The sequence below is a fragment of the Harpia harpyja genome, chromosome 2 (genome assembly GCF_026419915.1).
Source record: "Harpia harpyja isolate bHarHar1 chromosome 2, bHarHar1 primary haplotype, whole genome shotgun sequence".
Classification (NCBI taxonomy): domain Eukaryota; kingdom Metazoa; phylum Chordata; class Aves; order Accipitriformes; family Accipitridae; genus Harpia; species Harpia harpyja.
In genome coordinates, this window is record NC_068941.1 from 90,397,318 (window position 1) to 90,424,668 (window position 27,351).

The following is a 27,351-nucleotide window of genomic DNA, read 5'->3' on the forward strand; positions in this document are numbered from 1 at the left end:
GAGAGAATCATATGCGTGATCAGAAAACCTTATCCAATCAAACTATTGCTTTAAGCGCGTGGACAGCACATGCTAACCAATCTTTAATCAGCTTACGTGTGATCGGGAACCAGGATGAGTATATAAACCGAGCTATTTGGGCAATAAAGTGGCATCTGCTTGATCGTATTTATTGCGTGCAGTGTCCATGACTTCCGCGTCAACAGAGAACAGCACCCAGCCAAACACCCAGCCACGGAGCTGCTGGAGCCAGTTTCCCAGCAGATGAGCTCTGGGATCAGGCAGGTCTGCTCCCTGGGGTGCGAGGGGGAGGACGGAGGGGAAGCCCATGGGACACCGCCAGCCTCCCACAGCACTGTGGCTCCTGCCCGGGGCAGCGGCTGCCCTGCCAAAGTGGAGACACGGCACATGGGGAGCCCGGGGGAACCCGACCCAGCTGCATCCTCACGCTGGGGCTGCTGTGAGCAGCGGAGCTGATCCTGGGAAACGCATGGGACACGGCGAGGAGCCAGGCAGGACTGCCGGGGCAGTGGGGACCAGGAGGGGGCTGGTGCCGAGCAGGGGGTTCACCCCCTACGCCACTCACGGGCCTCGGGGCGGTGTGGGGGGTGTGCTGCCTTCAACACTCGCCATCGCCCGTGACCTGCCTGGCCGCAATGGCCGGCAAGGGCACGGTGGGGCAGATGGGTCTCAGGTCCCGCTTGGCCTCCTCCGTCTCCTCCTCCTCCTCCTCACCGTGCGCAGGGATGCAGAGCCCGCACTTCACGCTGCCGTCCCGTCTGACGGTCACACTGGGGGCCAGCCGAGCGGAGTCCAGCAAGGAGCTGAGCTGCCGGGGCATGGGGCCGGGGAGCTGCGGGGATGCCAGGGGGGGTGGCTGGAGCCGTCCCCTCCCTGCGGTGGCCAGCCCCCGGGGCAGCCGCCAGCTGCCCAGCTCTGGTCCCCGGCTGCGCCAGCCGGCACCCTGGGGACATGCCGGCGGCTTGGTCTCCGTGTCCAGCACCTCCACCTGGGGCCTGATCCAGCGCTCAGGCCGGCTGCTGGGACCCCGCCTGGGGACCCCCAGGACGGTGCCAGACCCCTCTCGCTTCGCTCCCATGCTGCGCAGGGGCCTCCCTGACCGGATTGATACTAGGCTGGTGCAGGAGGGAGGCGGCAGCGGTGGCACGTGGCTGCTGACCACCGCTGCACCGCTCCCCTCCACGTCCCCGTGGGAGGTCCGTGGCGGACACCGTCCCTGCTCCGGCTGCCCCAGGGGCTCGGCCGGGCTTGGGGGCGGGCAGGGGGCTGGTGGCCTGGCCAGGCAGAGCGGGGCTGGCCGGGTGTGGGGAGGTTTTCCCTCAGGGAGACGGGGAGCGATGGCTGCCTCGTCCGGCAGCAGCTCTGGGCAGGACGGCCCTGGCACGGGCGGGATGGTGCTGGTGCTGGTGACCTGGCAGGGACACAGGGTCTGCGCGGGGGGAGCTCCGGCCTCATCTGCCGTGGCGTGGTCCTGCCTTCCGTGCTGGCCTGGAGCCCGCACGCTGGAGACCTGCCCAGGAGGGAGCAAAGGGGGACCTGGTGTGGGCTGGGGGCATCGAGGTGCCCGATGGAGGTGACTTGGTGTCGGCGGTGCTGACCCCCCGGCCAGCACTGGCAGAGGGTGCAGCCCCGGCCCCCTCGGTGCACGGGAGCTGTGCGGGCGCTGCTCCTCACCCATGGGAGCTGACGGATCGGCCGTCGGCATCACGGTGCAGGGAACCATCCCAGCAACAACCAAACACCTCCCAGGGCAGCCCCAGCGAACAAGCCAGAGCTCCCCCTTCCCCCCTGCCCATGCGTGCTCCCCCCTGCCCACCTCAGCACGGACGCCCCCGGCTCCTCGGGGGGTGTTTAGGGAGGCTGTGCCTTGGCAGGGGCTCTGTAACACCACCCGGAGGACCCCCCTGCCAGGACCAGGGGCTCAGCGGCTGTCCCACAGGCCCAGAGCAGCCCAGGCTCGGCCCTTCCCTGTGGGGCTCGCTCAGGACCACAGGGGTGTTTGGGGCACATCTCACCTCTCCCTCTCCAGGGTACAGATGGACGCGCAGGACGGGAACGGAGCCCTGCGCCCAGGAGTCAATGGCGCAGGGCTCGGGCTCCTCGTCCTCCTGCCAGTTGCTATCTCCCTCGAGGTCCGTCTCCCCCTCGTCCCGCGCCAGGAAGCGCCACTGGATGATCTGCAGGAGGGCATCCCGTGCCTGGCCCACGGTGAAGGCCACAGTCTGCAGGCAGAGGCAGGGATGAGCCCCCCGCTCTGGCCTGCTTAGCACCCCGTGCCCTCGGGCCCCATCCCACGCCACGGAGCGGAGGCTGTGGGGAACCTGCACTCGTCCCGGGTGCCCGGGATCCCCCCAAAAGCAGGGTCTGGGCACGCTCACCTGCCGAGCCATATCGGCTTTGGTGCACTCATCCATCACGCGGCCCAAGAGCTCTGCGAGGATGTCCCCGGCGTCCCTGTCCCTCTGTTCAGCCCTGAGCAGTGAAAGCCATTCCTCCTCGGGCAGGCGCCCGGGGACGGCATTGGCTAGGGCAGCGGCGATGGTGGGCAGCCGGGACTTCTCGCCACGCGACTTGGAGGTGGCCGCCTGCTCCCGGGGGGTCTTTTTCTGCAGGGAGGCACGACAGCCCTTGCAGCTCCCACGTCTCCGCGTGGTGCCCGGGGGGCAAGAGGAGCCCCAGTCAGGGCACCTGCAGCCTGGGGCAGGACAATGGCAGAACGGCCCCAGGGCCACGCGTTCCTGGCCACGGATACGGCCCCCCCTCAGCTTGAGAGGGACCAGAGACAAGGTCCCCCTCGCACATGGCCCAGGGGTCTCTGCTTCCCCAGGCCCCCGGCAGCGACACCGGGTTATGGGGGGAGCGGGGGGGGAGCCTCCATGCCCTGTCCCAGGGCAGGGGGGGGAGTGTCTCTGACATGGCATCCCGGTGCCCCCCCTGGCACCCCCCGTGTACCTCAGCTCGTCCCAGCACACCCCAAGATACCCCAGCACATCCCAGTACACTCCAGTACACCCCAGCACACCCCAAGATACCCCAGTACATCCCAGTACGCCCCAGCTCATCCCACCACACCCCAAGATACCCCAGCACATCCCAGTACACCCCAGCTCACCCCAGCACACCCCAAGGTACCCCAGTACATCCCAGTACGCCCCAGCTCACCCCAGCACACCCCAAGGTACCCCAGCACATCCCAGTACGCCCCAGCTCACCCCACCACACCCCAAGGTACCCCAGCACATCCCAGTACACCCCAGCTCATCCCGGTACATCCCAATACACCCCAACTCATCCCAGCACACCCCAGTACACCCCAGTACCCCCCAGTACACCCCAGCTCCTGCCAACCCACCCCCTCGCCCCCCTCGCCCGTACCCCCCTCACCTCGGCCATTCCCCTCCCCGACGCCGCAGCGGGCAGCGTCCCGGTCCCCATGGCAACGCTGACCCCGCCCCCGACGCACGGCGCACGGTGACGCCACAGCTGCACGCCGTCCGCTACGCCATCACGCCGCGCCGCCGTCTCCATGGCTGCGGCGGACACCCAGTGAGCGAACGCGGGGTCCCGGGGACGGCGGGAGTCCCGGGAGCGGGGACGGGGGGAGCGTCCCCGGGGGGGGGGGGGAAACCCGGGAGGCGGGGGACGGGGAGAGCGCCGGGGCAGGGACGGCCCTGCCTGGGCCGCTGCCGCGGGGGGTGCGCGGCCGGTGTCCCCGGCGCTGCCCCGGTGTGCCTGGAGCTGCCCCGGTGTCCCTGGCACTGCCCTGACGCCGCCCCGGTGTCTCTGACGCCGCCCCGGTGCTGCCCCGGTGTGCCTGGAGCCGCTCCGGTGTCCCTGGCGCTGCCCCGGTGCTGCCCCGGTGTGCCTGGAGCCGCTCCGGTGTCCCTGGCGCCGCCCCGGTGCTGCCCCGGTGTGCCTGGAGCCGCCCCGGTGTCCCTGGCGCCGCCCCGGTGCTGCCCCGGTGTGCCTGGAGCCGCTCCGGTGTCCCTGGCGCTGCCCCCGGTGCTGCCCCGGTGTGCCTGGAGCCGCTCCGGTGTCCCTGGCGCCGCCCCGGTGCTGCCCCGGTGTGCCTGGAGCCGCCCCGGTGTCCCTGGCGCCGCCCCGGTGCTGCCCCGGTGTGCCTGGAGCCGCTCCGGTGTCCCTGGCGCTGCCCCGGTGCTGCCCCGGTGTGCCTGGAGCCGCCCCGGTGTCTCTGACGCCGCCCCGGTGCTGCCCCGGTGTGCCTGGAGCCGCCCCGGTGTCCCTGGCGCTGCCCCGGTGCTGCCCCGCAGGATGTACCGCAAGGAGAAGAGCATCCAGCTGAAGAGCAGCAGCGCAGCGCTGTACAACAACCTCAGCGTGCTGCGCCCGCCCGGCCGGCAGCTCGCCTGCTTCAGCGCCGTGCACGGCCCCAGCCTGAGCGTGGTCAGCGCCGACGGGCTCGGCTTCTCCCACCGCCAGCTGCAGGCGAAGGAGGGCGGGATGGCCATCAGCACCTCCGTCCTCACCCAGGTAGAGGCACCCCTTCTTGGGCCGCGGGGTCCTCCGCGCTGGGTCGTGCAGCTCGGGGAGAGCGAGCGAGCTGCCGGCCTCGTTAGCTGCTGCCTGCGAGCTGCCGGCCTTCCAGCAGAGCCCTCACCGGGGGGGCTGCGACACGCAGCAGCTGTTTAGACAGCTCTGCTCCCCCAACAGCCTAACGGGAAGCAAGTTCCATAGCCTGGGCCGTAAGCAGTGCCCTGCTGCCTCCAAAGTGGAGCCAGAACAACCCCGTAAACCGATTAGACGGCTCCCAACGGGATTGCGGAGGGGGTGGTGGGGACAGATGGCTGCACAGAGCGTAGGTGCTGGGTGGAAGGAGTGCGGTGCTGCTGGCAAGTTCACCAGAGCCGGTGGGAGCCAGATGGGACAGCACAGTGTGACAAAGGGTGCCTGGGGTTTGCCATGACATCGTTTCTCAGTGTTTGCTTCAGTTTCCGTGCCCCGATGAGGATGATGCTCACCTCGGTAGGGTGCCTTGGCCTTAGCAGAGGTCTGCGCTTAAACGACAACCTGCTCTAACTGGGGTGGATGGGACCCATTGACCACAAGGCCCAAACAGGCCATCTGCTGAGTGCAGGGAGGAAACAGTGGAGCTATGGAGGGGGAAGGAAGGGCCTTCCCAGCTGAGTGCACGTGGCTGTAGAACTGCCAGGACAGAAGCAGGAGCCTGCAGTGTCCTAATTACAGGGAGGGAGAGAGGGAAGGAGCCTCCTGAGAAGGTTTGTGAGACCTTGGAGAGGTCCCCGAGGATGGTAGGGACCCACCTCCTGTAACCCCTGACAGGAGCCAGAAACACACCCGTCTCTGGGCGACTGCGGACCGTCCCTCCCCTGGCAGGTGGGGAGGGCTTTTGCCCCGTCTTCCCCCTCCCTGGACTCCTGCTGAGCTGCCTTTCCTTCCAGGCCGCGTGGTGCGTCCTGCCGTCACGGGTCCTGCTGGTGCTGACCTCTCAGAAAGGGATCCAGGTGAGGCGGTTTTCCACAGAGGGCGAGAAGCAAAGTCATAACGCCGGGAGGATGAGCTTGCTGTGAGGACAGCTGGGCTCCTGGGGATGCGGGGGAACCTTCTGGAGGTCCTGCCATGCACCCAGAGGGCTGTCACTCTCGCTTGGAGACCTCTCAGGGCAGCGGTTGAGCCTGAAGCCATAAGAGAAACTTCCCCACCCTCTTGGGCCTTACCTTGTCGCTTTCTCTCTCCAGATGTACGAGTCCGATGGCTCCATCATGGTTTATTGGCACGCGCTGGACGTCGCAGAACATACTCCAGGTAAATCCCGCAGTGGGAGCGCCGTGAGGAGCCCCCCAGTCCCTCTGCCCGCTCTCCTTCCCCGGATGTGCATGATACCTGTAGTGCAGCCCAGTTCCTCCTGGCCTAGAGACCCCCAGCAGCCTTGCTCCTGGACCCGGCTGGGATTGAGCCAGGACAGTCTGACACAGCAGTTTAGCAGAAGGGTCTGGAAGAGGTCATAGTGTCACCCTGACTACTCTGTCCTGGCCCATCGGGTGCCCAGAAAGGGGCTCGGAAGGGTTCCAGTATGGCAGCTATGGGACTAGCCTTAAAGATGAAACTCAAACAGGCACCCTGGTGCCTCATGCCGCTGCACCGGTCTCCCCGATCCTGGGAGGTGCCGCAGGTCGTGACTGGCTCTTGGTTTGCTTTCAGCACAAGCAGTGTTTGCTCGAGGGATCGCTGCAGCTGGCGGACGCTTCATCTGCGTGGGTGAGCCAAGCCCGGGAGTTTGGGGAAGGATGAGAAGGGAGGGTGGTGCTGGGGGTGGGTGTCACTGAGGCCCAGGGACGGTGTAACGATGTGGGGTGCAGCCAAAGGGGCTGGGTTGCCCTTGGAGCTGCTCTGTGGGAGCGTCTGTGCTGAACAGAGGGGCAGGTCGGCGAGCGGTGTCTGTGAGGAGCAGCCCCATGGAGGCAGCAGGTCTCGGGGGGAGCGAGGAGCCTGGCTGCAGGCACGGCAAGAGCGGGAGGCTCAGTCCCGGGATGGGGTGGGACAAGTCCACGCTGATGCCTCCTCCGGCCTGTCCGCAGGGACGTCCTCTGGGCTAGTGCTGGTGTTTGACATCCCCCCCAAAGGGACGAACATCACGGTGAGCGAGGTTCTGGAGCAGCACCACGATGCCATCACCGACATCGCGGCAGAGTTGGGCCAGGCTCCGGTACGTGTGCGCTGTCGGCAGCCGCTTGGACCAGAGGAGCCGGTGGGGGTCCCTGGCACTGGGACGGGGGGTAGGTGGGGACTCCAGCGGTCCCCCTCGGCCCCACGGCTGTCTTGGGGACACCTCACAGGTGCCGGCTCTGGGAGCTGAGGTTTACCCAGGCCCTGGCCATGGCTGAACTGATCCCAGGGTGCAGCCCCTTGCCCCAGGAGCTGGTGCTCTCCATGGCCAGCCCAATCCCTGCTGCTGGCGAGCTCTGGGGAGGCTGTGATGTGGCAGAGCTGCCCCAGAGCTGGCTGCTTTCCACAGCGCAGGAGAGCGGGTGGCTCTGCCATCCCTCCCTTCACCAGGGACATTGGCTTTTCTGGCTGTCTCTGCACAAGGGGGGGTCTCCCCTGTCAGGGTAGGATACGCCTGGGGGAGGAGGTAGCTTGGGATTGCCACTTCCCTCAGCCCCTGCTCCAAAGAGCCTGTGAGCCATCCTGCCATGGCTTAGTGTGGCATCTCAAGGCAAGGCAAACTGGAGTCAAATGTAGTTTAAAACACTGCAGTCGTACACTGGTATTTTAGGGCTGTTCCCTTTGCTGCCTGGGCAGCTGGGAGCAGCCACCCCATCAGTTATCCCACTGTCCCAGTTCCCATCGGCATTCAGCCCATCTCTGCCTTCTTAGCACCTCGGTCTCCATGTTCTCAGCTGACTGAATCTCAGTCCTGATCACCCAGACTCTGGGAACACAAATGCTGAAGCAGAGAAGGGCAAGAAAGGTGGTGAAGGAGCTGATCCCACACACACACAGCGTGGCTGCGGGAGCGCAGCTTGTTGCTGGCCCAGAGTATCCCGTGATCCATCGGGCTAAGTGCCAGAGCACAGAAGAGCTGTTGAAGCTAAAGGCCAGTTGTGGTAAGAGAGCAAAGGAGCAAAAAAACTGGCCGTGAATTAACCCATGCTAAAGTTTATGCTCCTGCCATCAGAGCAGTGAGATACTACAGCAGACCCTCCTTGCGGGAGTGCGGTGAGAGGAGGGCATGGGACATGTCCTGCCCATGTCTCCGGAGCCATCCCAGGGTGCTGAATGCCAGTACAGGACCCTGCTTCTCCTCCCCAAGCCGGGCCCGGGGAGGGGTTGGTGCCTGCAGGTGTGAGGAAGCCGAGGGCAGAGCCGTGCCCGTGGGCTAGCTGAAGGGACGAGCCTTTCCCCCCTCATCAGCAGAGGGAGATAACTGACCCAAGCTGCCAGCAGTACCGGTGACCTTTCTCATGGCAGATGAGATAACTTTACCTATTACAGAGCACAGTCTGGGACCGGGATGGGGCTTCCTTTAGTTCAGCTCACTCCGGTTGACATCTCTGCAGGTGCACTAATTGGCTGCTTCATTATTGGCTGCTTCCTTCCCAACGAGGACACTTCCTTATACTTTCTCTAATTAGTTACATTTAACTTTCTCTGCATTTGGGACTTCCCTGAACAATTAATTGCTTAGAACTAGTTCCCAATTAGCCTGGATAAGGAGCTTGTTTACACGAAAGCTGTTCTGTCATTTACCTCTGTCTGCGGTGACTGTCCTCTAACGCACCTCTCTTGGACTTTGCACCATGGTTTGTTTAAAGACTTCCTAGCGGGCGAGAGATGGAGCCTGGTGTGTGAAATCCCAGGCGCCTGTAAGGTGAAGAGTGTCGAGACTCGGGTGCAGAAGGAGGGGATGCAGTCATTCTTCCTAGAAATTTATCCTGGGTATGATTAGCGTTGCCAAACACAAACATGTTTGAACTGCAGTGCCGATGAGTGATCCCAGCCAAGCCTCGCTTGTTCACAAAATGTGTCAGCAGTTTCTGTGAGCTGTTAAACTTTAAGCTTGTTCTGCTGCAGGCTCTGGCTTTGCTTTGCAGCAACTTTAGTGGCGCAAGCAACTGGGGCAGCAAGAACCTTCTGCCTGGTGTGAGTCAGCTGCTCGGCGCCGCTGGCGGAGCCGGCTGCCCTGCGAGCAGTGCCGGGGCAGAGGCTGACCTGCCTCTGGCTTCATAGGATGGGGCTGGTGACCTGGTGACCGCCGATGACGCTGGGACTCTCTGCATCTGGAGCACGGGAGAGGAGTTCACCCTGCTCAGCAAAATCCCGGCCTTTGGGTAAGCCCAAGGGGCGGATGGAGCGACACAGCGGCGTCCCGTCAGTGGATGATGTCGGGCATCCCTGGGCAGACCGCCTCGGTGTCACACAAGGGACGGGAGGGTGGCAGGAGCGATGCCCGGCACCAGCCCCTGGCGTGTGGGTCTGCAGCTGGGAAGGGAGGAGGTGAAACGTGCCCCTGTGCCCAGCTGCTGCTGCGCCTCTGTGAAGCTGTGGAACGGGATCGTGGCTGCTGGCTACGGAAATGGGCAGATTCGGCTGTACGAGGCAGCGACCGGCCTCCTGCGTGCCGAGGTCAACGCTCACAGCTAGATGGATCTACGCCCTGGACGTGGCGCCGCAGACAGGAAAGGTACAGCCTCAGCCTGTGTGCAGCATCCCACCCCGGCATCCTGCCGGCCTGGAGCGTGGCAGCTCACGGATGGCCAGGCAGGGACTGCTCCCTTGCCCCGGCACACAGCACTGCCACCTCTGTGGCATCCCTGCAGCCTCCCGGTCCCCACGGCGTCTGTCCCGCTCCCTTTGCAGCTGCTGTCGGGCGCGGAGGACTCCTTTGTTCATGTCTGGAAGCTCAGCAGGAACCTGGACACCGACGATGTCGAGGTGAGTCTGGGCAGCGGCAGCCCTCGCTGGGGAGCCTGCGGCGAGTATGCGGCACTCCAAGCCGTCGCTGCCCCGTGGGGTCACGGCGCAGGTGCTGCTCTGTCCTGCAGCCTCCGGTGAGGCACCATGGCCACGGAGAGGGGCTCACTGCTCAGTGGAAACCCAGCCGGGCCCAGTCAGAGCTGCCGTGGGGTGGCACAGTTGTCCTCTTTCCTCCTGCTGTGATCCCCAGTCCTGTCCTGGACTGGCGGAGGTACAAGCCGGCTGTGGTGGGTTGTACTTTATTCAGTCTGTGCCACCGTTCCGGCTCCTCTCTCCGCTGCAGATCGAGCACTGCCATGCCGAGTGTGTGACCGACACCCAGGTCTGCGGTGCCCGCTTCTGCGACCCCGAGGGAAACTCCTTCGCCGTCACCGGCTATGACCTGAGCGAGATCTACTGCTATGGCCGGGCGTAGGCTGCGAGCTGCGGGGTCTGTCCAGGGCAGCACTGGGGCCACGCAAGGAGAGCTGGGCTACCCCAGCACCGTGGTGCATCGGCACCGAGGCACCGTAAGCAAGGGGGGTTCAGCACAGACCCCCGACTTCTGCTCCGTGGGGCCTGGGCAGTGGCAGTACAGGGCTGTGCCCCCAGCGGGGTGGTGGAAATCTGTGGGAAGGTGGAGCTGAGCCAGGATCCCCCTCGCTCCCAAAGCAAAACTGCCCTCGGCGTGGTGTGTTCAGGCGCAGCGAACGTGGGCTTGGAGCTGCTCTGGCTACGCAGGACCCTGAGCGGGTCCCTGGGCCAGGTGCTCTCCTCCTGCCTGCCCCCCCCGGCCTTCCTGGAGGGAAGGAGGCAGCATGGCTGGGAGCAGAACCGGCTCCCTTCTTCCCAGCGGCAGCTCTGGTTCAGACGGGAGAGGAGCCAGGGCAAACCTGTGTTACACGCTGCTCCGGCCGGGAGAGCCTCGGGAGCCGGTCCCAGACGGGGCGGTGGCGCTTCGTGGGTGCAGCACCCGTGGGGCCGCCCTCCCCCGGGGCGGCACAGTTACCTGGGAGGAGGAGAGGAGCCTCTTCTCCTGCCCGGGGTGCCGTGGGGACCCGTGGGTCCCTGTGGGACCTTGCATCCCAGCGGCTGCTGGCCAGATGTGCGGGGCCGCAGCTGTGCTCTTGGGCTGGAAAAGGCAGAGGCAGCTGCACCGCACTCCCTGCCAGGACGCCCCAGGGACAGTCCCGCCGGTCCCCGCCAGCAGAGCCACCATACTGTCCCCCTGTTCTTGCCCTGCGCCCCCCCCCAGCTGGCTTTGGCCCTACCTATTGCCCCAACCAGGCTGTGCTGGAAGCAGGGGGGGCAGATGCTGTGCTCAGACTGCTCTGCCTCAGCCCCCCCCCTCCCCTGCAGCACTCGGCCCCTTCCCCTGGGGGCTGCCCTGCCCCAGCCCTCCTGTCCCGGCCACAGGAGCTGACATGACCCCAGGGACGAGCTCGGTCTCCAGCTCCGCTCCCAGGGCCCTGTGGGGCCACGGGTGCATGGAGGGCCCCAGCCCCGGTGCTGTGGGGCAAGCTCAGCCCTGAGCAGGGCAGGGGAGAGCTCCCAGCCAGAGCCGGGCCCCCACCACAGCCCCCAGCCCCTCCTGCCACACTGGGGTGAGGGCTGCAGCCAGGAATCCAGCTATGGGGCACAGACACCCCCCCCCCCATGTACCCCAGTCCTTTTTTTCCCCCCAAACACACACCACCTATGAGCTGTAACCCCCTCAGATAGAGGTCAGTCCCCTCCATGCGCTAACCGCCCCCACCCTGTGTGCTGTATCTCCCCCAGCTATGGGTCAAGACCCCATGCTCCTGTTCCCCACCCACCCCATGTGCTGTGTACCCCCCACCCATGATAAATGCACCTGAATGAAGCGTCTGCTCTGTGTCTCTCCTTCCTGCGTGGGGGGGCAAGAGCTGAGTCCAGGCCCGTTACAAAAGGCTTTATTAAAGGTTAAAACAGCCGATGCTGAGAGGCGTGGGCAGCCCCGCTCACAGTGCTAGGGCAGCCGGGGCGGGGGGGGGGGCCCGAGGGCCGGTGTGCTCGTGGGGCAGGGGTTAAAAAAGTGTAAAAACGGTTGTGCAGTTCAGCCCAGGGACCCCGGGACACCCGGGCCAGGGACGATGGCCCCCACCACAGAGACACAGCCCGTGGCCCTGCAGGGGCCTGTCCAAGGCACAGAGATGAGCTGGGGGGGGCCGGGCCACCCTCCCCCCCGGGCAGGAGCAGCTCTTACAGCCACACAAGCACCCAGGGACCCCAGGGACCCCCGCGCCCATCCCACCCTCCTGCCCCGCTCACAGCTTGGCCCCCCCCCCCCCGCCTCTGTCGGGGGGTGGGGGGGGAAGAAAATACAGCACCGGAGAGCCCTGCCTGGGGGAGCACCTGGCATGGGCTGGGGGACCCCCCCGGGAGGAGGAGGAGGAGGAGGCCGGCAGAGCCCCCGCTCCCTGCCTGCCCCCAGCCCGACAATACTGCTCGGTCAGAGGTAGCACCAGCGTTGGCCGGGGCGGAGGGGGCCTTGCCGGCACGGCACGGCACGGCACGGCACGGCACAGCTCGGCATGGCCGGCCCCGCTCCCGTGCCAGGAAAAGGCACGGCGGGGAGAACGGGCCACAACCCAGCGAGCGGCAACGGCGAGCAGCGCCTGTAAACAGCCGGGATGGGGGGGGTGTAAACGGGCAGCGGCCGGCGGAGGGGGGGGGACAGCAGCCCTCGGAGGGGAGAGGGTCCGAGCGGGCGGCCCCCAGCCCGGCCGTGCCCCCCCCTCGGCTCAGGAGACGTGGGGCGAGGGCCGCCAGAAGCACCACTTGCTGCGGGTGTGCTGCTTGCGCTGCAGCTGCTCCTCCCGCTCCCGCTCCTTCTTGGAGCGCAGGTACAGGTCCTCCTCCTTCAGGTACCAGACCGGCGGCCAGCGGTGCCGCTCAAAGTGCGCCTGGTTCTCTGCAGGGGCACGGCACCGGCGCGTCAGGGCACGGCACGGCACGGCACAGTCCCCGTCCCGACGGCGTTCCTGCCCTCGCGTCCCCCCCCGCGCCGTACCTGCGGACATGAACTTCATCTCCCGGGGAAAGCGGCGGCAGACGCTGTTGTAGTTGGTGCAGATGTAGTGCAGGCACCAGGCGGCCAGCTGCCGGGCGTTGTGGAACTGCGGGCAGAGACGGGGCTGAGCGGGGCACAAGACGCCGCAGGCAGCTGCCCACACCCCGCCACCGCCTGCCCCGTGGGGATTTGCATCCCCCCCCGCCAAGCCACAGCCGCAGCAGCCCCACCACGTACCTGCGTCATCTCCAGGTAGATGATGACCTGCTCGTCGATCTCCACCCGCTGCATGAAGGCTCGCAGCAGCTCGTCCACGGCGTACTGCTCTGGGGGCGGAGAGGGGGGGCTGTCAGCGCTGGGGGGGGCCGCGCACGCCGGGGACGTGCGCCCCAGCAGCCGGGCTGCACCCCGGGGCTAAGCCGGGCTCGTCCGGCTCTTACATAAGGACCATTAATGACACACTGGGGACGCATCGATCCCCATCCCAGCAGTTCCGTAATTGTATTGGCAGGTGACGTCAACGGGGGCCGGGGCGGGGGGGGCCGGGGGCACCCGGGCCTCACCTGTGAGCGCCTGCAGCCGGGGCAGGCAGAGGCGGTTGGTGAGGATGAGGAGCTCCATCGCATCCAGGTCGGGCGTGGGGGTGAAGACGCCGGTGTAGAGGAAGTCAAGGACGGCGCGCAGGCAGGCGCAGTTGGTGCCGGGCAGGGAGACCTGTGGGACAGGGGGTCTGGGGGGGGGGCCCGGCACGCAGAGCCGCCGCCGGCAGCGGGACAGGCTCAGCGGGAAGGACGGACCCTGCCCGGCCACCGGCAGCGCCTGCCACGGCACAGCCCGCCCCGCACCCCGGGCACAGGCCCCTGCTTTCTCTCCAGCAAGAGGAAAGCAGGACTCGTGTGTGCCAGGGCCGGGGGTCCGAGCCAGCCTCCAGCAGAGCCGGCGCTGCCAAGAGAAGCCCGTCCTCCCAGCAGCCCCATGGCAGAGCCAGCAGTGACACCCCTCCCACTGTCCTCGTCCCCCCACGGCCCCTCACCTCGGCAGCGTAGCTCTCCCGGAAAGCCCCCCGGAACATGGCCATCATCCAGTCGCAGCCAGCGATGAGCAGGGGCTTGTGTGCCGGCACGGCCCCGTCATCCACACGGAAAACCACGTCTGGGACGGCAAGGGGACGGCCTCAGTGCAGGGACGGTCACCCCTCGGCCACCCCAGCCCCTGACACGGCTGGCCCAGGGACACACACCCCAGGCAACGCCTGCAGCCCCCCCCCAGCTATGGCTGACCCAGCCCGGGGAATGTGGCACTGCCACCTGGGTACCGGGGACGGCACGGTGAAGGGACGAGGGCTCCAGGACCCCAGACCACAATGGCCTCGGTGGAGGGAGGGGGATCGGGGTGGCCGGGAGCCCCGGGTCCATGCAGGGCACCGTGGGAGCCGGGACACTCGGCTGGAGGGGAAGGAGCCGGGTGATGTCCCCGGCCAGAGCAGCCCCCGCTCTGCCCTCTCCCCGGCCAGGGACCCCCCTACCTGCGAAGACCCCCTTCCCCAGGCACTCCTTGATGCGGTTCGCGCGGCGGACGTGGAAAGCCTTGGTGATCTCCTGGTTCATGAAGCTCTCCTTGTTGAGCACGTTGGCCACCATCATGCGCAGGTCGAAGACCTCCAGCAGCTCAGCGATGGTGGCCACCTGCATCAGGTCCCCGCGGGCCTGGTCCAGCCGCCCGGTGTAGAGGTACTCCAGCACGGCGCGGAAGGGTTCCGCCTGCACCCGCCGGTCCATGCACACCACCGCCATCCGCTTCTCCCGCCCGGCCACCGGGTCCGCCACCAGCTCCCAGCGCATGCTGACGAAGCCGCGGCCCCAGCCCGACAGGTCACGGCCGCCGCTGCCGGGGGCCGCGCCGTCCCCCGCCGTCGGCCGCAGGGCATCGTCGCTCTGCGAAGTCCGCAGCGGGGCGCGCGCCCCCTCGGCCAGGGCCCCCCGCTCCCCGTCCAGGCTCTTGGTGCGGGTGGCCGGCTCCTTGGCCCCCCCCCGCGGCCCCTCCAGGGTGAAGAGGTCGTAGAACTTGGAGCAGGAGGTGGCCAGGTAGACGCGGTGGGCGAAGACCCGCTGGCCGCCCTGCAGCTGGAAGACGACGTCGGCGCAGAGCGGGGTGCAGAAGAGGGCGGCGGGGCCCCAGCCGCGGCTGGCCGGCGGGTCGGGGACCTGGATGACAGGCGGCGGGGGCTTGGGAGGCAGGAAGGGGGCCTGCAGCAGCGGCCGCTGCATCTTCTTCAGGTGGGACTTCCAGAACTGGAGGTGCCGGCGGGAGATGAGGGCGGCCCGGATGGCGTTGTCGAAGACGTCCTTGATGCCGAACTGGGCCACCACGCTGGTCTCGTAGTAGGGTACCCCCAGCTCCTTGGCCACCTCGTGGCCCCGCTCCGGGGGCAGGATGTCCGTGGGCTTGATGGGCCTGGGGGGGGGGACAGAGTGGGGCTGTGTCACCGCGCACAGAGTGGCCCTGGTCCCCGGCCGGCCCCCCGGCCCCGCCACCCCCCACCCGCCTGGCGCGGCAGCCTCACTTGGCCAAGGGGCGCCGGGCCCGGTTGACGGCCTCCAGGTCGGCATAGCGCAGGTCCAGCTGGCACCCCACCAGCACGATGGGCGTCCGGGGGCAGAAGTGCTTGATCTCAGGGTACCACATCGTCTTCACATGGCGCAGGGAGTTGGGGTTCGCCAGCGAGAAGCAGAGCACGACCACATCCGACCTGCAGCCAGGAGGAGGAGGAGGAGGAAGAAGAGGGTGAGGGCAGCCCTGTCCCTGTGCGACCCACTGTCACCCTGCATCCCCAAGCCACCCTCTGCACCCCGCCTTGCTCGGGGAATGGCACTGGGGTCCCATACCTGTCCAGGGACACGCAGCCTGGGACCCCCCACCTACCCCGGCAGAGCTCTGCCCCACAGACCCGGGGAGCCCGACGGCCCCCGAGAGCCCCATGGCTGTGCACGGGAGCAGCCAAGACCGAGGAGGGAGGTGAGGGCACCCGGCTCTAGGTCACCACGGTCGGCCAAGCCAAGGGCTGCCCCAGCTCGGGTATAGCACAGGGCTTGTCCTGGCCCCAGAAACACCCTGCAGAGCACCGGGGCAGCAGCCAAGCACAAGCGGGTGCAAGGAGGGGCCCACGGAGAGCGGCCCGGTGAGTGCCGGAGCGTGTGCCGGCCCCTGGCATAGGCAGGGCTGCAGGGACTGACCCTGCCTGGACGCCCCGAGCCCCTTCCCTGTGCCTGGCATGGGGCTGTCACACCACCGCCGTCGTCCCAGCCCTGCGCCGGCACTGCCAGTGGCTCGGGGGAGCCTCCCCGGGCAAGGTGACAGGGGACACGCGGGAGGTGCCAGCAGCACCCAGGTCCCCGCAGCCCCCGGGGCCTTATAAGGCGGCCGGGAGCAGCCACGTGGCCCCAGACCTGGTTTGTTTTTAGTCTGCGCCTTGCCGAGACGTGACCAGGAGGCGCGTTTGGAGCCGGGCCCGTGTCAGGGACCAAGATAGATGCCACCCGCCGCCTTCCGCGGGCCCCCGGCCAGCACAGGAGCCGCCGCTCACCCGCAGGTGATGTCGGCCCGGGCTGGGACCCGGCACCCACCGCCCTGCAGGGTCGAAGCCAGCAGTCCCAGCGGGGCAGGCAACACCGAGCACCTCGGGCACTCGTGGCTGGGGCAGCCCCCCACATCCCCCCCCAGCCAGGGGTGCCCCCACCCTGCGGCCAGTGCCGCGGCCCCTGGCCCCGGGCAGTGCGGACGGGAGGTTAGAGTGTGCCAAGCCGCGCTGGCACGGTGTGGCAGGCGATAAGAGCCTGGACGTGCCAGTGGCCACGAGGAAGGGGGGTGTTTACAGCACAGGGAGCGTGGGGGGGCTGGGGGGGTGGTGACCATTCAGCCACGGCCCAGGGGCATCTCCTGCTGCCAGGCCAGCACTCCCAAGGGAAGGGTCCCAGCACCCCAACCAGCACCCCAGAGCCGCCCCCCCCTCCCCAAACAGGTCAACCCCGGCGTGCCTGGTGCCGGCTGCCCCCCGGGGAAGCCACGAGCACCGGCATCTCCCTGCCCGGGGTGGGGGGCTGTCGGGGCCCACAGCCCTGCTGCTGTCCGAGCCGTGGGCCATGGTGCCCCCAGGGTGCTGAGAGCAGCCCCTGGCCGGGGGCTTGGGGGCACGCCCGGCTCCCCCTGAGGGTTTGGGGTGCCAAAGCTGCTCTCTGGGTGTTGGCAGGAGCCATGGGGGCCCCTTCGGCTCCACATCCCCCCAGGGAAGGCAGGGCTGGGGCGGGGGCGGGGTGCTGGCGGTGGTTTGGGGTGCGGGTGGTGGGCGAGGGTGCCGGTGGTGGGATGGGGCGCTGGCAGTGGTTTGGGGTGCCGGTGGCGGGGCTCGGGGTGCCGGTGGTGGTTTGGGGTGCCGGTGGCGGGGCTCGGGGTGCCGGTGGTGGTTTGGGGTGCCGGTGGCGGGCGTCGGGGCACCCGCGGTCCCACCTGCCATAGGCGAAGCGCCGGTCCTTGTGGTGGTCCCCGAAGGTGTCCCAGAGGCGCAGGGAGACGCTGACCTCGTCCACCACGTCCCGGGAGCGCTCCAGCACCTGCCCGGACAGGGACCGCCGCCGTCACGGCCCCGGCCCCGGAGCCCCGGAGCCGCCCCCCCCCCCCCGGCGCGCCCCCCGGCGCCCCCGCCCCCCCCCCGCGCCCCAGTGCCCCGCACCTCCTGGCAGACGCGGTACTGGTCGATGGCCCAGACGGTGGGGACGTGCGTGGCCAGCAGCTGGTACTGGCTGAGCGTGGCGTTGCAGGCGCGGGCGCAGATCAGCCGCGTCTTCCCCACGGCGTTGTCGCCCACCACCACGCACTTGATGGTCTCGACGTTGGGGCGCTCGTAGTCCACGTCCAGGTCCATGGGCGCCGCGGGGACGCCGGGCCCCGGGCAGCGGCCCCGCACGGAGCGGCCGCGCTCAGCGCCGCCCCCCGCCCATGCCCGCGCCGCTCCGCCGCTCCGCCGCCCGCCGCCCGCCGCCGCCCGGGCCCGTTACCCCGCCCCGCCCCGCCCCGCCGCCAATCCGCGCCCGTCCCGCCGCTCCGCCCCTCCCCGCCGGCCCCGCCCCGCCGCCGTCGCCAATCCGAGACCGGGCCGCCCGCCTCGCCCCGCCCCGCCCCGCCCCGCCGCCGCCAATCCGCGACCGCCCCGCCGCGGCCCCGCCCGCGCGCGGACAAAGGAGCGCCGCCAGGGGGCGCCGCGCCACACGTGACTGCCCCCCCCCCCAGCAACCCCCCCCGCCCCGCCAGCCCCCGGACACGCCCCCCCGCCCCCCTCCGCGGCCGGCTGCCATCGGCGGCCACGCCCCTCGCGAGGGGCGGGGTCGGGGGGCACGCCCCTCTCCCACGCCCCGCCCACCCGCGGGAGAGAGCGGGGGCACCGGCGGCACCGGCGACAGCGGCGACAGCAGTGACACCGGCGACAGCAGCGACACCAGCAGCACCAGTGACAGCAGTGACACCAGTGGCAGCAGCGACAGCAGCAACACCAGTGACAGCAGCGACGCTGGCGACACCGGCGACAGCAGTGACACCAATAACACCAGGGACACCAGCGACACCGGCGACACTGGTCACAGCAGTGATACCAGGAACGCTAGCGACACCAGCAACACCAGTGACAGCAGCGACAGCAGCAGCGACACCGGCGACACTGGTGACAGCAGCGACAGCAGCGACACTGGTGACAGCAGTGACACCAGCGACACCAGCGGCGCCAGTGACACCGTTCACCCCCCGCAGACCAGACTCCCGGTACAGCCAGCGCCCACCTCTCACCAGTGCACACCAGCATGAACCACCAGTACCAGTACGCACGACTGGAAAGAGTGACACCAGAGTGCTCAGTACACACCAGCGACACCGGGAACAGCACCAGTCTCCAGCACTGCCCTGTGTCCCCAACACTGCCCCATGTCCCCCCAGCACTGCCCCGTGTCCCCAGCACCACTCCCAGCCCCATGGCCCCCCACTCGTCCCAGGGCCCAGGGTGGGAGCCGGGCTGTGCCCACCATGGGTCCAATCCTGCCCTCCCCACCCTGACACGCTGCCAGGTTCCCGCGGCTCCCCCCGCACCAGCACCGTGCCGGTCCTGCCACCCCAGCACCCGTGACCCTCCGCTGGGACCCCCAGGACCCACCGGGACCCCCAGGACGGGCGGCAGGGTGGGCGCAGGCCCTGGGCAGGGGGCCACGGCGGGGGGGGGGGGGGGTCACGGAGGGTTAGTGGCTGCTATGGGCTGGTGGCCTTGGGTTGGTGGCTGCAGCAGAGGGGTCCCCTTGCTTGGGGGGGGGGCTGAGGCACATGGGACCTGGCCTTGGGCTGGGGGCGTCCCCGGGCCCCCCCTGCTCACATTCGTGGGCAGGGGGAGCCCGGGGACGCCCCCAGCCCCAAGGCCCCATTTTCCAGCCACGGTGAATATTTTCCCTCTCTGGGGCTTTAGGGTTTGGAGGCCGCGGTGACCAAATAAGGGAACGGGCCGAGCGCAACTTCGCCAGGACGGGGCCGCTGGTGCCCGATGGGGGGACGGGGGACGGGGACCCCCCCAACGCCAGCCCCAGCCCGGGCTGAGCATCCTGCACCCCGGCTTGCCCGCACAGCCCTGCCCGCAGTCCCGCATGCTGTCCCTCTGGGACCTGCACAGCACCCACGTCCCAGTGGGACCCGCTTTCCAGTGCTGGATCCTGGCACAGCATCCATGTCCCAGCATGGGACCTTGCACAGCACCCATATCCCAGTGTGGGACCCTGCACAGCACCCATGTCCCAGCACAGGACTCTGGCACAGCGCCCATGTCCCAGTGCAGGATCCTACACTGCACCCATGTCTTGCTGTGGGACCTTGACACCTGCACCCACGTCCCAGTGCAGGACCCTGATGCAGCACCCACATCCCGGTGTGGGACCCTGCACAGCACCCCTGTCCCAGTGTCAGACCCTGATCCCAGTGCAGGACCCTGGCACGGCACCAGCATCCCAGTGCAGGATCCTGCACAGCATCCGTGTCCCCGCATGGGACCCTGGCACAGCACCCACATTCCAGTGTGGGACCCTGGGACCTGCACTTGTGTTCCAGCACAGGACCCTGGCACAGCACCCACGTCCTTGTGCAGGACCCTGCACAGCACTCACATCCCAGTGGGACCCACTTCCCAGTGCTGGATCCTGGCACAGCATCCATGTCTCAGCATAGGACCCTGGTACTGCACACATATCCCAGTGTGGGATCCTGGGCAGAGCACCCACGTCCCGGTGTGGGACCCTGCACAGCACCCACATCACAGTGTGGGATCCTGCACTGCACCCGCATCCCAGTGTGGGACTCTGGGGCCTGGACCCATGTCCCAGCGCAGGACCCTGGCACAGCACACACGTCCTGGTGCAGGACCCTGCACAGCACCCATGTCCTGCTGTGGGACCCTGGCACAGCACACACGTCCTGGTGTGCGACCTTGACACCTGCACCCATGTCCCAGCGCAGGACCCTGGCGCAGCACCCACATCCCAGTGTGGGACCCTCATCCTAGTGCAGGACCCTGGCACAGCACCCACGTCCCGGTGCAGGATCCTGCACTGCACCCATGTCTTGGCGTGGGACCTTGAGACCTGCACCCGTGTCCCAGCGCAGGACCCCGGCACAGCACCTCTGTCCCGGTGTGGGACCCTGGCACAGCGCCCGCCTCCCGGTGCCGGGTGTCCCGGTTGCCCCCGGGCAGCGGTCCCCCGCCCCGCCCGCCCGCCCGGCGCCGCCGCCGCCGCCGCCGCCCCCCGCCCCGCCCGGTGCCGCCCGGTCCCGCCCGTGGGCGGCGGGGCGGGGGCGGGGCGGGCGCAGGGGCGGCGGGCGCGGGATGGCGGCCCCGGGGCTGGAGCGGCACCGGCTGGCGCTGCTGGCGGCCAAGGAGGACGTGGGCAACCCCCGGGCCGGGACCAACTGGTGAGACTGGGGACGGGACCGGCAACAGGCACTGGTCACCGGGACCGGCCACCGGCACGGGCCACCGGGAATGGGCACCGGCCACCGGCACGGGCCACCGGGAATGGGCACCGGCCACCGGGAACGGCCACCGGCCACCGGGAGCGGCCACCGGGTACCGGCACGGGGTGGGGGGCTCCGAGACACACCGGGCACAGGCACAGGCACCGGCACCGGGACGGGGGGGGGTGGGGGGGGCGGCGGTTCGGGACGCCGCGGGGTCCCGGTCGGGACGCGGGGCGGGGGGTGCCGGGGTAGGGGGTACCGGGACGGGCCCGCGGTCCCGGGGCTGAGCCCCGACCGCCGCTGCGCCCGCCGAGCCGCGCTGGGAACCGGGCGCCCGGTCCCGCCCCGCCCCGCCCGGCCCCGCCGCCGCCGGGCTGGGAGCGGCGCCGCCGCCCGGGGCACGGCCCGGCCCGGCCCGGAGGCGGGGGGGGGACGGGACCGCACCGGGGGCACTGCCGGGGCGGGGGGGGTTGCGGCCGGGCACCGGCTCCTGCCGCCGGTGCCCGGCGGGCCGGGACTGGGGAAGGGACCGGGGGGGCACCCGGGGGTGCCCGGGGCGGTCGGGGCGCCCCGCCCGTCTGCACCCCCCACCCTGCCCGGGCAGCCCCCCGGGGGGGAAGAGAGGGGGAGCGGGCTCCCGCCCCCGGGGGTCCCGGGCCGGTGCCGCGGGCACGGGGCTGGAGCCGGCCTCCTCCCGCCACCCGGCACGGCGGCCGGGGCCGGGGGGGGCCTCTCCCCACCGGGCTGACATCGGGGCGGGGGGCGACGGCCGCGGGGCTGCACCGGACCCCGCAGCCGCCCCTCGCCCCGCGGCGGCACACCGGGCTCGCTCGGCCCCCGGGCCGCCCGGGCGCTGCCCTCTGACCCCAAACCGCCATCCCGGGCGGCGTGCCGCCGCGCCGGACCTCGGCTGGCCCAGCTCCGGCACCCGTGCCTGCCGCCGGACAGGCCCGCCGCGTGCGGCCAGCGTGCCGTGGCCTGTCGTGCCATTGTGTGCCGTGCCCTGCCACGCCGTGCCCTGCCCTGTCGTGCCATTTCGTGCCGTGCCGTGCCATGCCATTTCGTGCCATGCTGCACGTGTGCTCCCAGATCAGGGCCGTGTCCCAGCCGGCACGGCGCGCGGCGTGCCGCCACATGCGCGTGTAATCGGAGCCACGCGGAGACAAAGAGGCGGCAGAGCTGACGGGGAATGCCCGGCCGGGGCCTCCGCCAGCGAGGGGTCCCTGGCCGCAGAGCCCCCCCCCGGCCTCAGCCCCGGGCAGGGGGTCCCGGCACAGCCGGGGGGCCAGGGCTGCTCCCCCCCTCTCTGGGCAGGCAAGGGGAGGACGGGGCCGGCGGGTCGGGGTCTGCCTGGCCGGTGGGGAGGGGTCCCGGGCATCCTGCGAGGTGCCAGCGCCGGTGCTGGGTGACACCAGCATCGCCCTCAGGGGCTTGGGCCAGGGGCAGCGTGGGGGGGGGCCGGGGGGGCCCGTGCTGCTGCGGCACTTCCCGCGGCCCCATTGTCCCCGGGGCGGATGCTGCCGGCGGCACTTCCACGAATTCAGCCCGGGTGGGCGGCACGGGGTGGGGGGTGCCCCTGGGCTGGCGGGTCCCCAGGCTGCCTCCCCCCGGCCCCCCCCCAAGCTCTCCCCGGGGCAGCTCCCAGCTCCCTCCCCCAGGAAAGCCGCTGCCACCGGCCACGCTGCCCTGGGGGGGGCACCCGCCGTCCGGTGCTGCCCGGAGCAGGTCGGTGGCCACCGCCTGCCGCAGCCGGGGACGTCCAGGTGGCCATGCTGCTGGCCACAGGTGACCTTGCCAGGACAAGGGCAGCTGCCCGTGCTGCTCCACTGCAACCCCCACCCCGACCCCCCCTGTCCCCCCTCAGGGCCGTCTTTGCCTACGAGAAGCACCATGACCTCAAGCTCCTGGACTCCGGAGGTAACGGGAACCGATGTGGCTGGGGTGGGTACTGGGGGGTCCCACTGTGTCCATCCCCCCTGACCACCTCCTCCTTGTAGCCGGGGGTCCGGATGAGCTGGCCGAAAAATTCTCCGTCACCAGCATCATGTACGGGCTGTGCCGCATCCAAGACCCCAGCACCGGCGCTCACCGCATCGTCCTCATCAATTGGGTGAGTAGCAGGGCTTGGGGGGGGGGGAGTCGGTGCTCAGAACATCCTACCCCTCCACCCGGGATCCCGGGGGACAGGGACATGGCACGAGGTTCCAGCCTAAGCAGTGCATGCCGGTGCCAGGTCGGGGAGAAGGCACCGGAGTCCCAACGAAAGGCGTGTGCCGGGCATCTGCCCGCCATCAGAGCTTTCTTTAGGGTGAGTTTATGGGGGGCATGGGACCCAGTTCCCAGCCCCGGCCCCCAAAGGGGGCACCGGGGCTGGGAACTGGGTCCCGTGCCCCCTTGTGTGTTGTCCCCCCCCCATCCCAGCCAGCCCCGACCTTTGCTTGCTGCGCCGGGTGCATTCCTGGCTCTGCTGACTCAGACGCTGCTGTTCCCAGTTCCCAGCCTTGGCCGACGATCCGGGGTTGTGGTTGGGCTCCCTGCCCCCCCCCGCCCCGGCCGGATCCTGCCCTTGCTTGGTGGGATCCTGTGCCCCCCCCCTGCTTCTCCTCCCATGTCCCAGCCCCCAGAGATCCGTCTGGCTCCCACATCTGGATCCGGCTCCCACATCTGGATCCAGCCCCACATCTGAAGCCGGCGAGCGCGGGCAAGGGAATGGCGCCAGGATTCCCCGGGGAGGCTGCAAATCTGTCCCGGGGGGGGAGTAGAGCATGGGGGGGGGCCATGGGTGCTCGGGGCGGGGGATGACGCTGTCCCGTCTTGGCGGAAGGAGGCCAGCGTGGTGCTGAGTGCCCGCCGCACCGAGGAGGTGACGCAGGAGGGGCTGAGCCGAGCGCTGGCACATATGGCCCCTGCCGCCGCCCCCGCCAGGAGGGTGCCCCCCCCAGATGCCCAGGAGCTGGTGGTGAGTTGGGGGTCCCAGGCGGGGGGGGTGAGGTGCGCATGGGGATGGGGACCAGCCAGGAGGGCACCTGGTGGGGTGATGGGGCTCTCGCCCTCCCTTGGGGGGTCTGTGGCTGGGGGGGGGGGGCCCTGGGGCTCCTGCCCTGAGACCCCGGCTCGGTCCCCGCAGGGCACCAACTACCGCAAGACCAACCCGGCGCTGGAGATCCACCGGACCAAGCGGGACTCCTTCTGGGCCCAGGCTGAGGTGAGGGGCAGGGGGCATGGGGGGGGGGGGGGCATGGGTGCATCCCTGAGACCCCCCCCGGCATCTCCGGGACCAGGGTCCCGGCTGCTGGCTCAGGCCATGAGGGTGCCGGGGGCTGAGCCCGGCGGGGGTCCCGGTGCTGAGCGCGGTGCGGCCGCAGCGCGAGGAAGAGCAGCGCAAGGAGGAGGAGCGGCGGCGGGCACTGGAGGAGCGCAAGCGCTGGGAGCGGGAGCGGATGGAAGAGGAGAGGCGGGAGGCGGCCGAGCGCGAGCTCCGCTTCAGGGAGAAGGAGCGGATGATCGAGGAGCAGCGGTGAGGGCAGGGGCACGGGACGGGACCCACGAGCCTGGCCCTGGCACGCGTGCCCATGGTGGGACCCACAGCCCCCTGCACCCCACAGTGCCCCCAGCCCCATCAGCACTCTCGCCATGGGTGCCCATGGTGGGACCCCCAGCCCCCCGCACCCCCAGCTTCCCCATCCCAGTGCCCCCAGTCCCACGTGGCTCCGAGCACGGAGACCCACAGCAGGACCCAGAGGCTCCTGCGCCCCACGGCTGCTCCCCCCCCCCCCCGTGCCCCCTCTGACGCTCCCTGCCCTCGCAGGAAGGAGCAGGCACGGCTGGAGGCGGAGGAGCGGAGGAAGGAGAAGGCACGATGGGTGAGCGAGGCAGCCGGGCTGGGGGGGCCGGGGGGGGGGAACGTGGGCTGCCCGACCGTGCTCCGTGCCCGCAGGAGCAGCAGCAGCGGGAGCACGAGGAGGCCATGCGGGACCGCGGCCGGCGCAGCGAGTCCATCGAGAAGGCGGCCGTGAGTGCCGGGGCCGAGCGCCCCGTCCTGCCCCGTATGCCCCCAGCCGTGCCACGGGCTGTGCCGCAGGCTGAGCACCCCGCCAGCCGTGCCGTGGTGCCGCACGGCCGTGCCGTGGCCCCGCTGACGGGTCTGCGTGCCGGCAGGAGGCGGCCGTCCTGGTCTCCCAGCGCTCGCAGAATCCCCGGGATTTCTTCCGGCAACGGGAACGCTCGGGGTCCACCTCTGGCACCCCGCTGCCAGCATCCCCCGTTGGCACCAGGCCCGGTAGGTGCCCCCGTGGCGGGAGGTGACGAGGCCGGGGCCGGGGGTGCGGGGCGGCAGTTGGGGGGTCGCTGCCCCCCGGGCGGGCAGGGCCGGCTGCTGACCCCTGCCCCGTGCCCCAGGTGCCCGTCGGCCATTCCTGCGGTACCAGCGCAGCCTGACGGAGTCAGCCTTCATCTTCCGCCGGCCGGACCCCCCACCCTCACCCGGACCCCTCCACCCTGGGGCATTCAGGGCTGCACCCCCCCCCAGCCCCCACCGGCCCCAGCCTCCCCTCCCCACCAGCCCCATAGGGAGGGGGACCCCTCCTTGTGCGACCCCGAGGAGCCCCCTCAGCCCCATGGGGACAGGGACGCCCCAGTGTGCCACCACTGGGACCCCTGCCAGCCCCATAGGGAGGGGGACCCCTCCTTGTGCCACCCTGGGGAGCCCCCCCAGCCCCATGGGGACAGGGACGCCTCAGTGTGCCACCACTGGGACCCCCACCAGCCCCATAGGGAGGGGGACCCCTCCCTGTGCCCCCACTGGGACCCCCGCCAGCCCCGTGGGGACAGGGACCCCTCCTTGTGCGACCCCGGGGAGCCCCCCCAGCCCCATGGGGACAGGGATGCCTCAATGTGCCACCACTGGGACCCCCACCAGCCCCACAGCGAGGGGGACCCCTCCCTGTGCCCTCACTGGGAGCCCCACAAGCCCTGTGGGGAGGGGGACCCCTCCCTGTGCCACCCTGGGGAGCCCCCCCAGCCCAGCCAGGGCAGGGCCCCCCCATGCTACCAGCCCCACAGGGACAAAGCTCCCTCCCTGTGCCACCATGGGGACCCCCCCCAGCCCTGTGGGGACAGGACCCCCCCCTCTGGCCAGCCCCATAGGGACAGCCCCCCCCGCTCTCTGTGCCACCTGGGGGGCCCCCAGCCCAGCAGGGGCAGGGTCCCCCCCTGATGTGCCTGGGCCAGGGTCCCTGCTCCCCACCGGTCCCCCCAGGATGGGGTGCCCCCCCGGCCCTCTTGGGCCAGGGTCCCCTGACAGCACTTGTGAGGCAGAGCCACTGCCCCCCCACAGCACTCCCGGGCTGGGGCCCCCCGGCAGCCCCCCCTGGCAGCCCCCTCTGGGCATCAAGGAGGCTGTGACTCTGCCTCCCCTCAGCCCCCCCGGCACCTCCCAGGATGAGGATGGACCCCCCCTGGACACCTACGCCCTCCCCAGCCCCCCCGCATGGGTATCTCTGGGGTTGCTGGCGGGGCCAGGCGAGGGGGTCCCGAGCCCCCGGGGGGGGTCCCCCTTACCCGGGCTGACACCTGCCCCGATGCCCCACACCGGGACCCCCGCTGCGCAGCCCCAGCCCCCCCAGCCTGCCGCAGGATCCAGCCCTTCCCTGCCTGGCACCCCAGGAACCGCAGCCAGGTGGGTGGCCGGGGACCCCCGTATGGGTCGGGGGGGGGGGATTCCTGCATCCCAGACCCCTGCCCAGGCGTGGGGGCTGGCGTGGGGCTCAGCCTGCCCCTCTCCCCATAGGGCCTGTGGGGCAGCAGGGGCAGGAGCCGGCCTGGGGTGACTCAGGGCACAACGGCATCGGGGGCCAAGAGCAGGGGGGCTGGCCGGCCCCCTGGGAGCAGGACCCCCCCCCGAGGCAGGTACGGCACCGGTTGGGGCGGCGTGGGGCTGGGGGTGATGGGACGGGGCTGGGGGTGGCGTGGGGCTGAGGGGGGACAGGGCTGGGGGCTGAGGATGGGGGAGGATGGTTTTGGGACTGGGGGCGATGGCTGGGAGGGGGCAGGTGGGGGACAAGGCTGGGGGGTTCGTTCCTGGGGTCGGGATGGGGCTGAGGGAGATGGGACAGGACTGGAGGCTGAAGTTGGGGAGCAGGGTGTGGGGGACAAGGCTGGGGGGGGGGGGGCAGGATGAGGCTGGAGGCAGGGGCAGGGCTGGGTGGTGGGGCTGGGGGGGGGGGGTCCCCTGGGCGGGGGGACAGGCACAGGCATGGCTGGGCATCCTGGGGACCCCTCAGGGCCCCCTTGTCTTGCAGGGAGACGAGGACAGCGACAGCATCCTCCTGCCGCAGCCCCTGCATAAAGCCAAGCCAGGTACCCCCCAACCCCATACCCCCCCCCATACCCCCCCAGTACCCCTCTGCCCGGCTCAGCCCCCATCCCTCTCTCTGCCCAGGCTTCGCCCTGCTGCTGGCCCGAGACACCCCCCACCCGCAGCTGCCCGGGGGCACAAGCCCCCCCGCCGAGGACGAGGACCTCTCCCCCCACACCGTGTAGTGGGGGGGGGGGGGCCGGCAGCCACTCGGGGGAATCATCTGTATGGCACCACGGCCACCAGTCCTGTGCCCCCCTGGAGCCCCCTCCCCACACATCACAGCCCCTTCCCATACCCCCCCCCAACACAGTCACCCCTGCTCACCCCCAGCACTGGGGCTGCAGCTGCAGCCCCCCCCCACACCCCCTGGTTTGCACCCCAGTAAGCAGCTTTGGGGGGGGAGCTGGTGCCCCCACCCCCCACCTCACTGGTGGCAGCACAGGGTGGGGGGGCACAGACACCCCCTCCACAC

General features: G+C 70.0%; 4 protein-coding genes across 5 annotated transcripts; 2 read left to right on the top strand and 2 right to left on the bottom strand.

The window, feature by feature from the left end:
- Positions 1-211: 211 nt before the first annotated feature.
- On the bottom strand, positions 212-2,999 carry C2H2orf81 (chromosome 2 C2orf81 homolog). The gene is made up of 3 exons (XM_052811359.1): positions 2,400-2,999; positions 2,037-2,243; positions 212-1,531 (listed from the first exon to the last, which is right to left on the bottom strand). The coding sequence occupies exons 1-3, from the start codon at positions 2,940-2,942 to the stop codon at positions 620-622; spliced, it is 1,662 nt and encodes a 553-aa protein (XP_052667319.1). The 5' UTR covers positions 2,943-2,999; the 3' UTR covers positions 212-619.
- Positions 3,000-3,509: 510 nt separating this feature from the next.
- WDR54 (WD repeat domain 54) lies at positions 3,510-9,992 on the top strand. The gene is given in 11 exon segments (XM_052780946.1): positions 3,510-3,567; positions 4,293-4,512; positions 5,442-5,504; positions 5,739-5,805; positions 6,202-6,258; positions 6,579-6,706; positions 8,731-8,831; positions 9,021-9,138; positions 9,140-9,184; positions 9,361-9,435; positions 9,761-9,992. Coding segments are annotated over 11 exon segments (1,026 nt in total). The 5' UTR covers positions 3,510-3,547; the 3' UTR covers positions 9,893-9,992.
- A 1,382-nt stretch (positions 9,993-11,374) lies between these two features.
- LOC128139039 (rho-related BTB domain-containing protein 2-like) lies at positions 11,375-17,519 on the bottom strand. 2 transcript variants are annotated; one of them, XM_052780944.1, is made up of 9 exons: positions 17,217-17,519; positions 16,994-17,097; positions 15,054-15,239; positions 14,016-14,944; positions 13,524-13,642; positions 13,054-13,204; positions 12,728-12,816; positions 12,491-12,596; positions 11,375-12,391 (listed from the first exon to the last, which is right to left on the bottom strand). In XM_052780944.1, exons 1-9 carry the CDS (start codon positions 17,406-17,408, stop codon positions 12,222-12,224), a joined length of 2,046 nt encoding a protein of 681 aa, XP_052636904.1. In that variant the 5' UTR covers positions 17,409-17,519; the 3' UTR covers positions 11,375-12,221. The 2 variants fall into 2 exon arrangements, with proteins under 2 accessions (XP_052636904.1, XP_052636905.1); XM_052780945.1 differs by lacking the exon at positions 16,994-17,097 and having other exon boundaries at positions 17,217-17,289.
- Positions 17,520-20,351: 2,832 nt separating this feature from the next.
- LOC128139041 (drebrin-like) lies at positions 20,352-27,330 on the top strand. Its single transcript, XM_052780947.1, is given in 15 exon segments — positions 20,352-20,476; positions 22,386-22,438; positions 22,519-22,631; positions 22,755-22,829; positions 23,346-23,480; positions 23,649-23,726; positions 23,887-24,038; positions 24,330-24,384; positions 24,459-24,533; positions 24,680-24,800; positions 24,920-26,109; positions 26,111-26,198; positions 26,310-26,428; positions 26,821-26,878; positions 26,961-27,330. Coding segments are annotated over 15 exon segments (2,499 nt in total). The 5' UTR covers positions 20,352-20,390; the 3' UTR covers positions 27,062-27,330.
- The last annotated feature ends 21 nt before the right edge of the window (positions 27,331-27,351 follow it).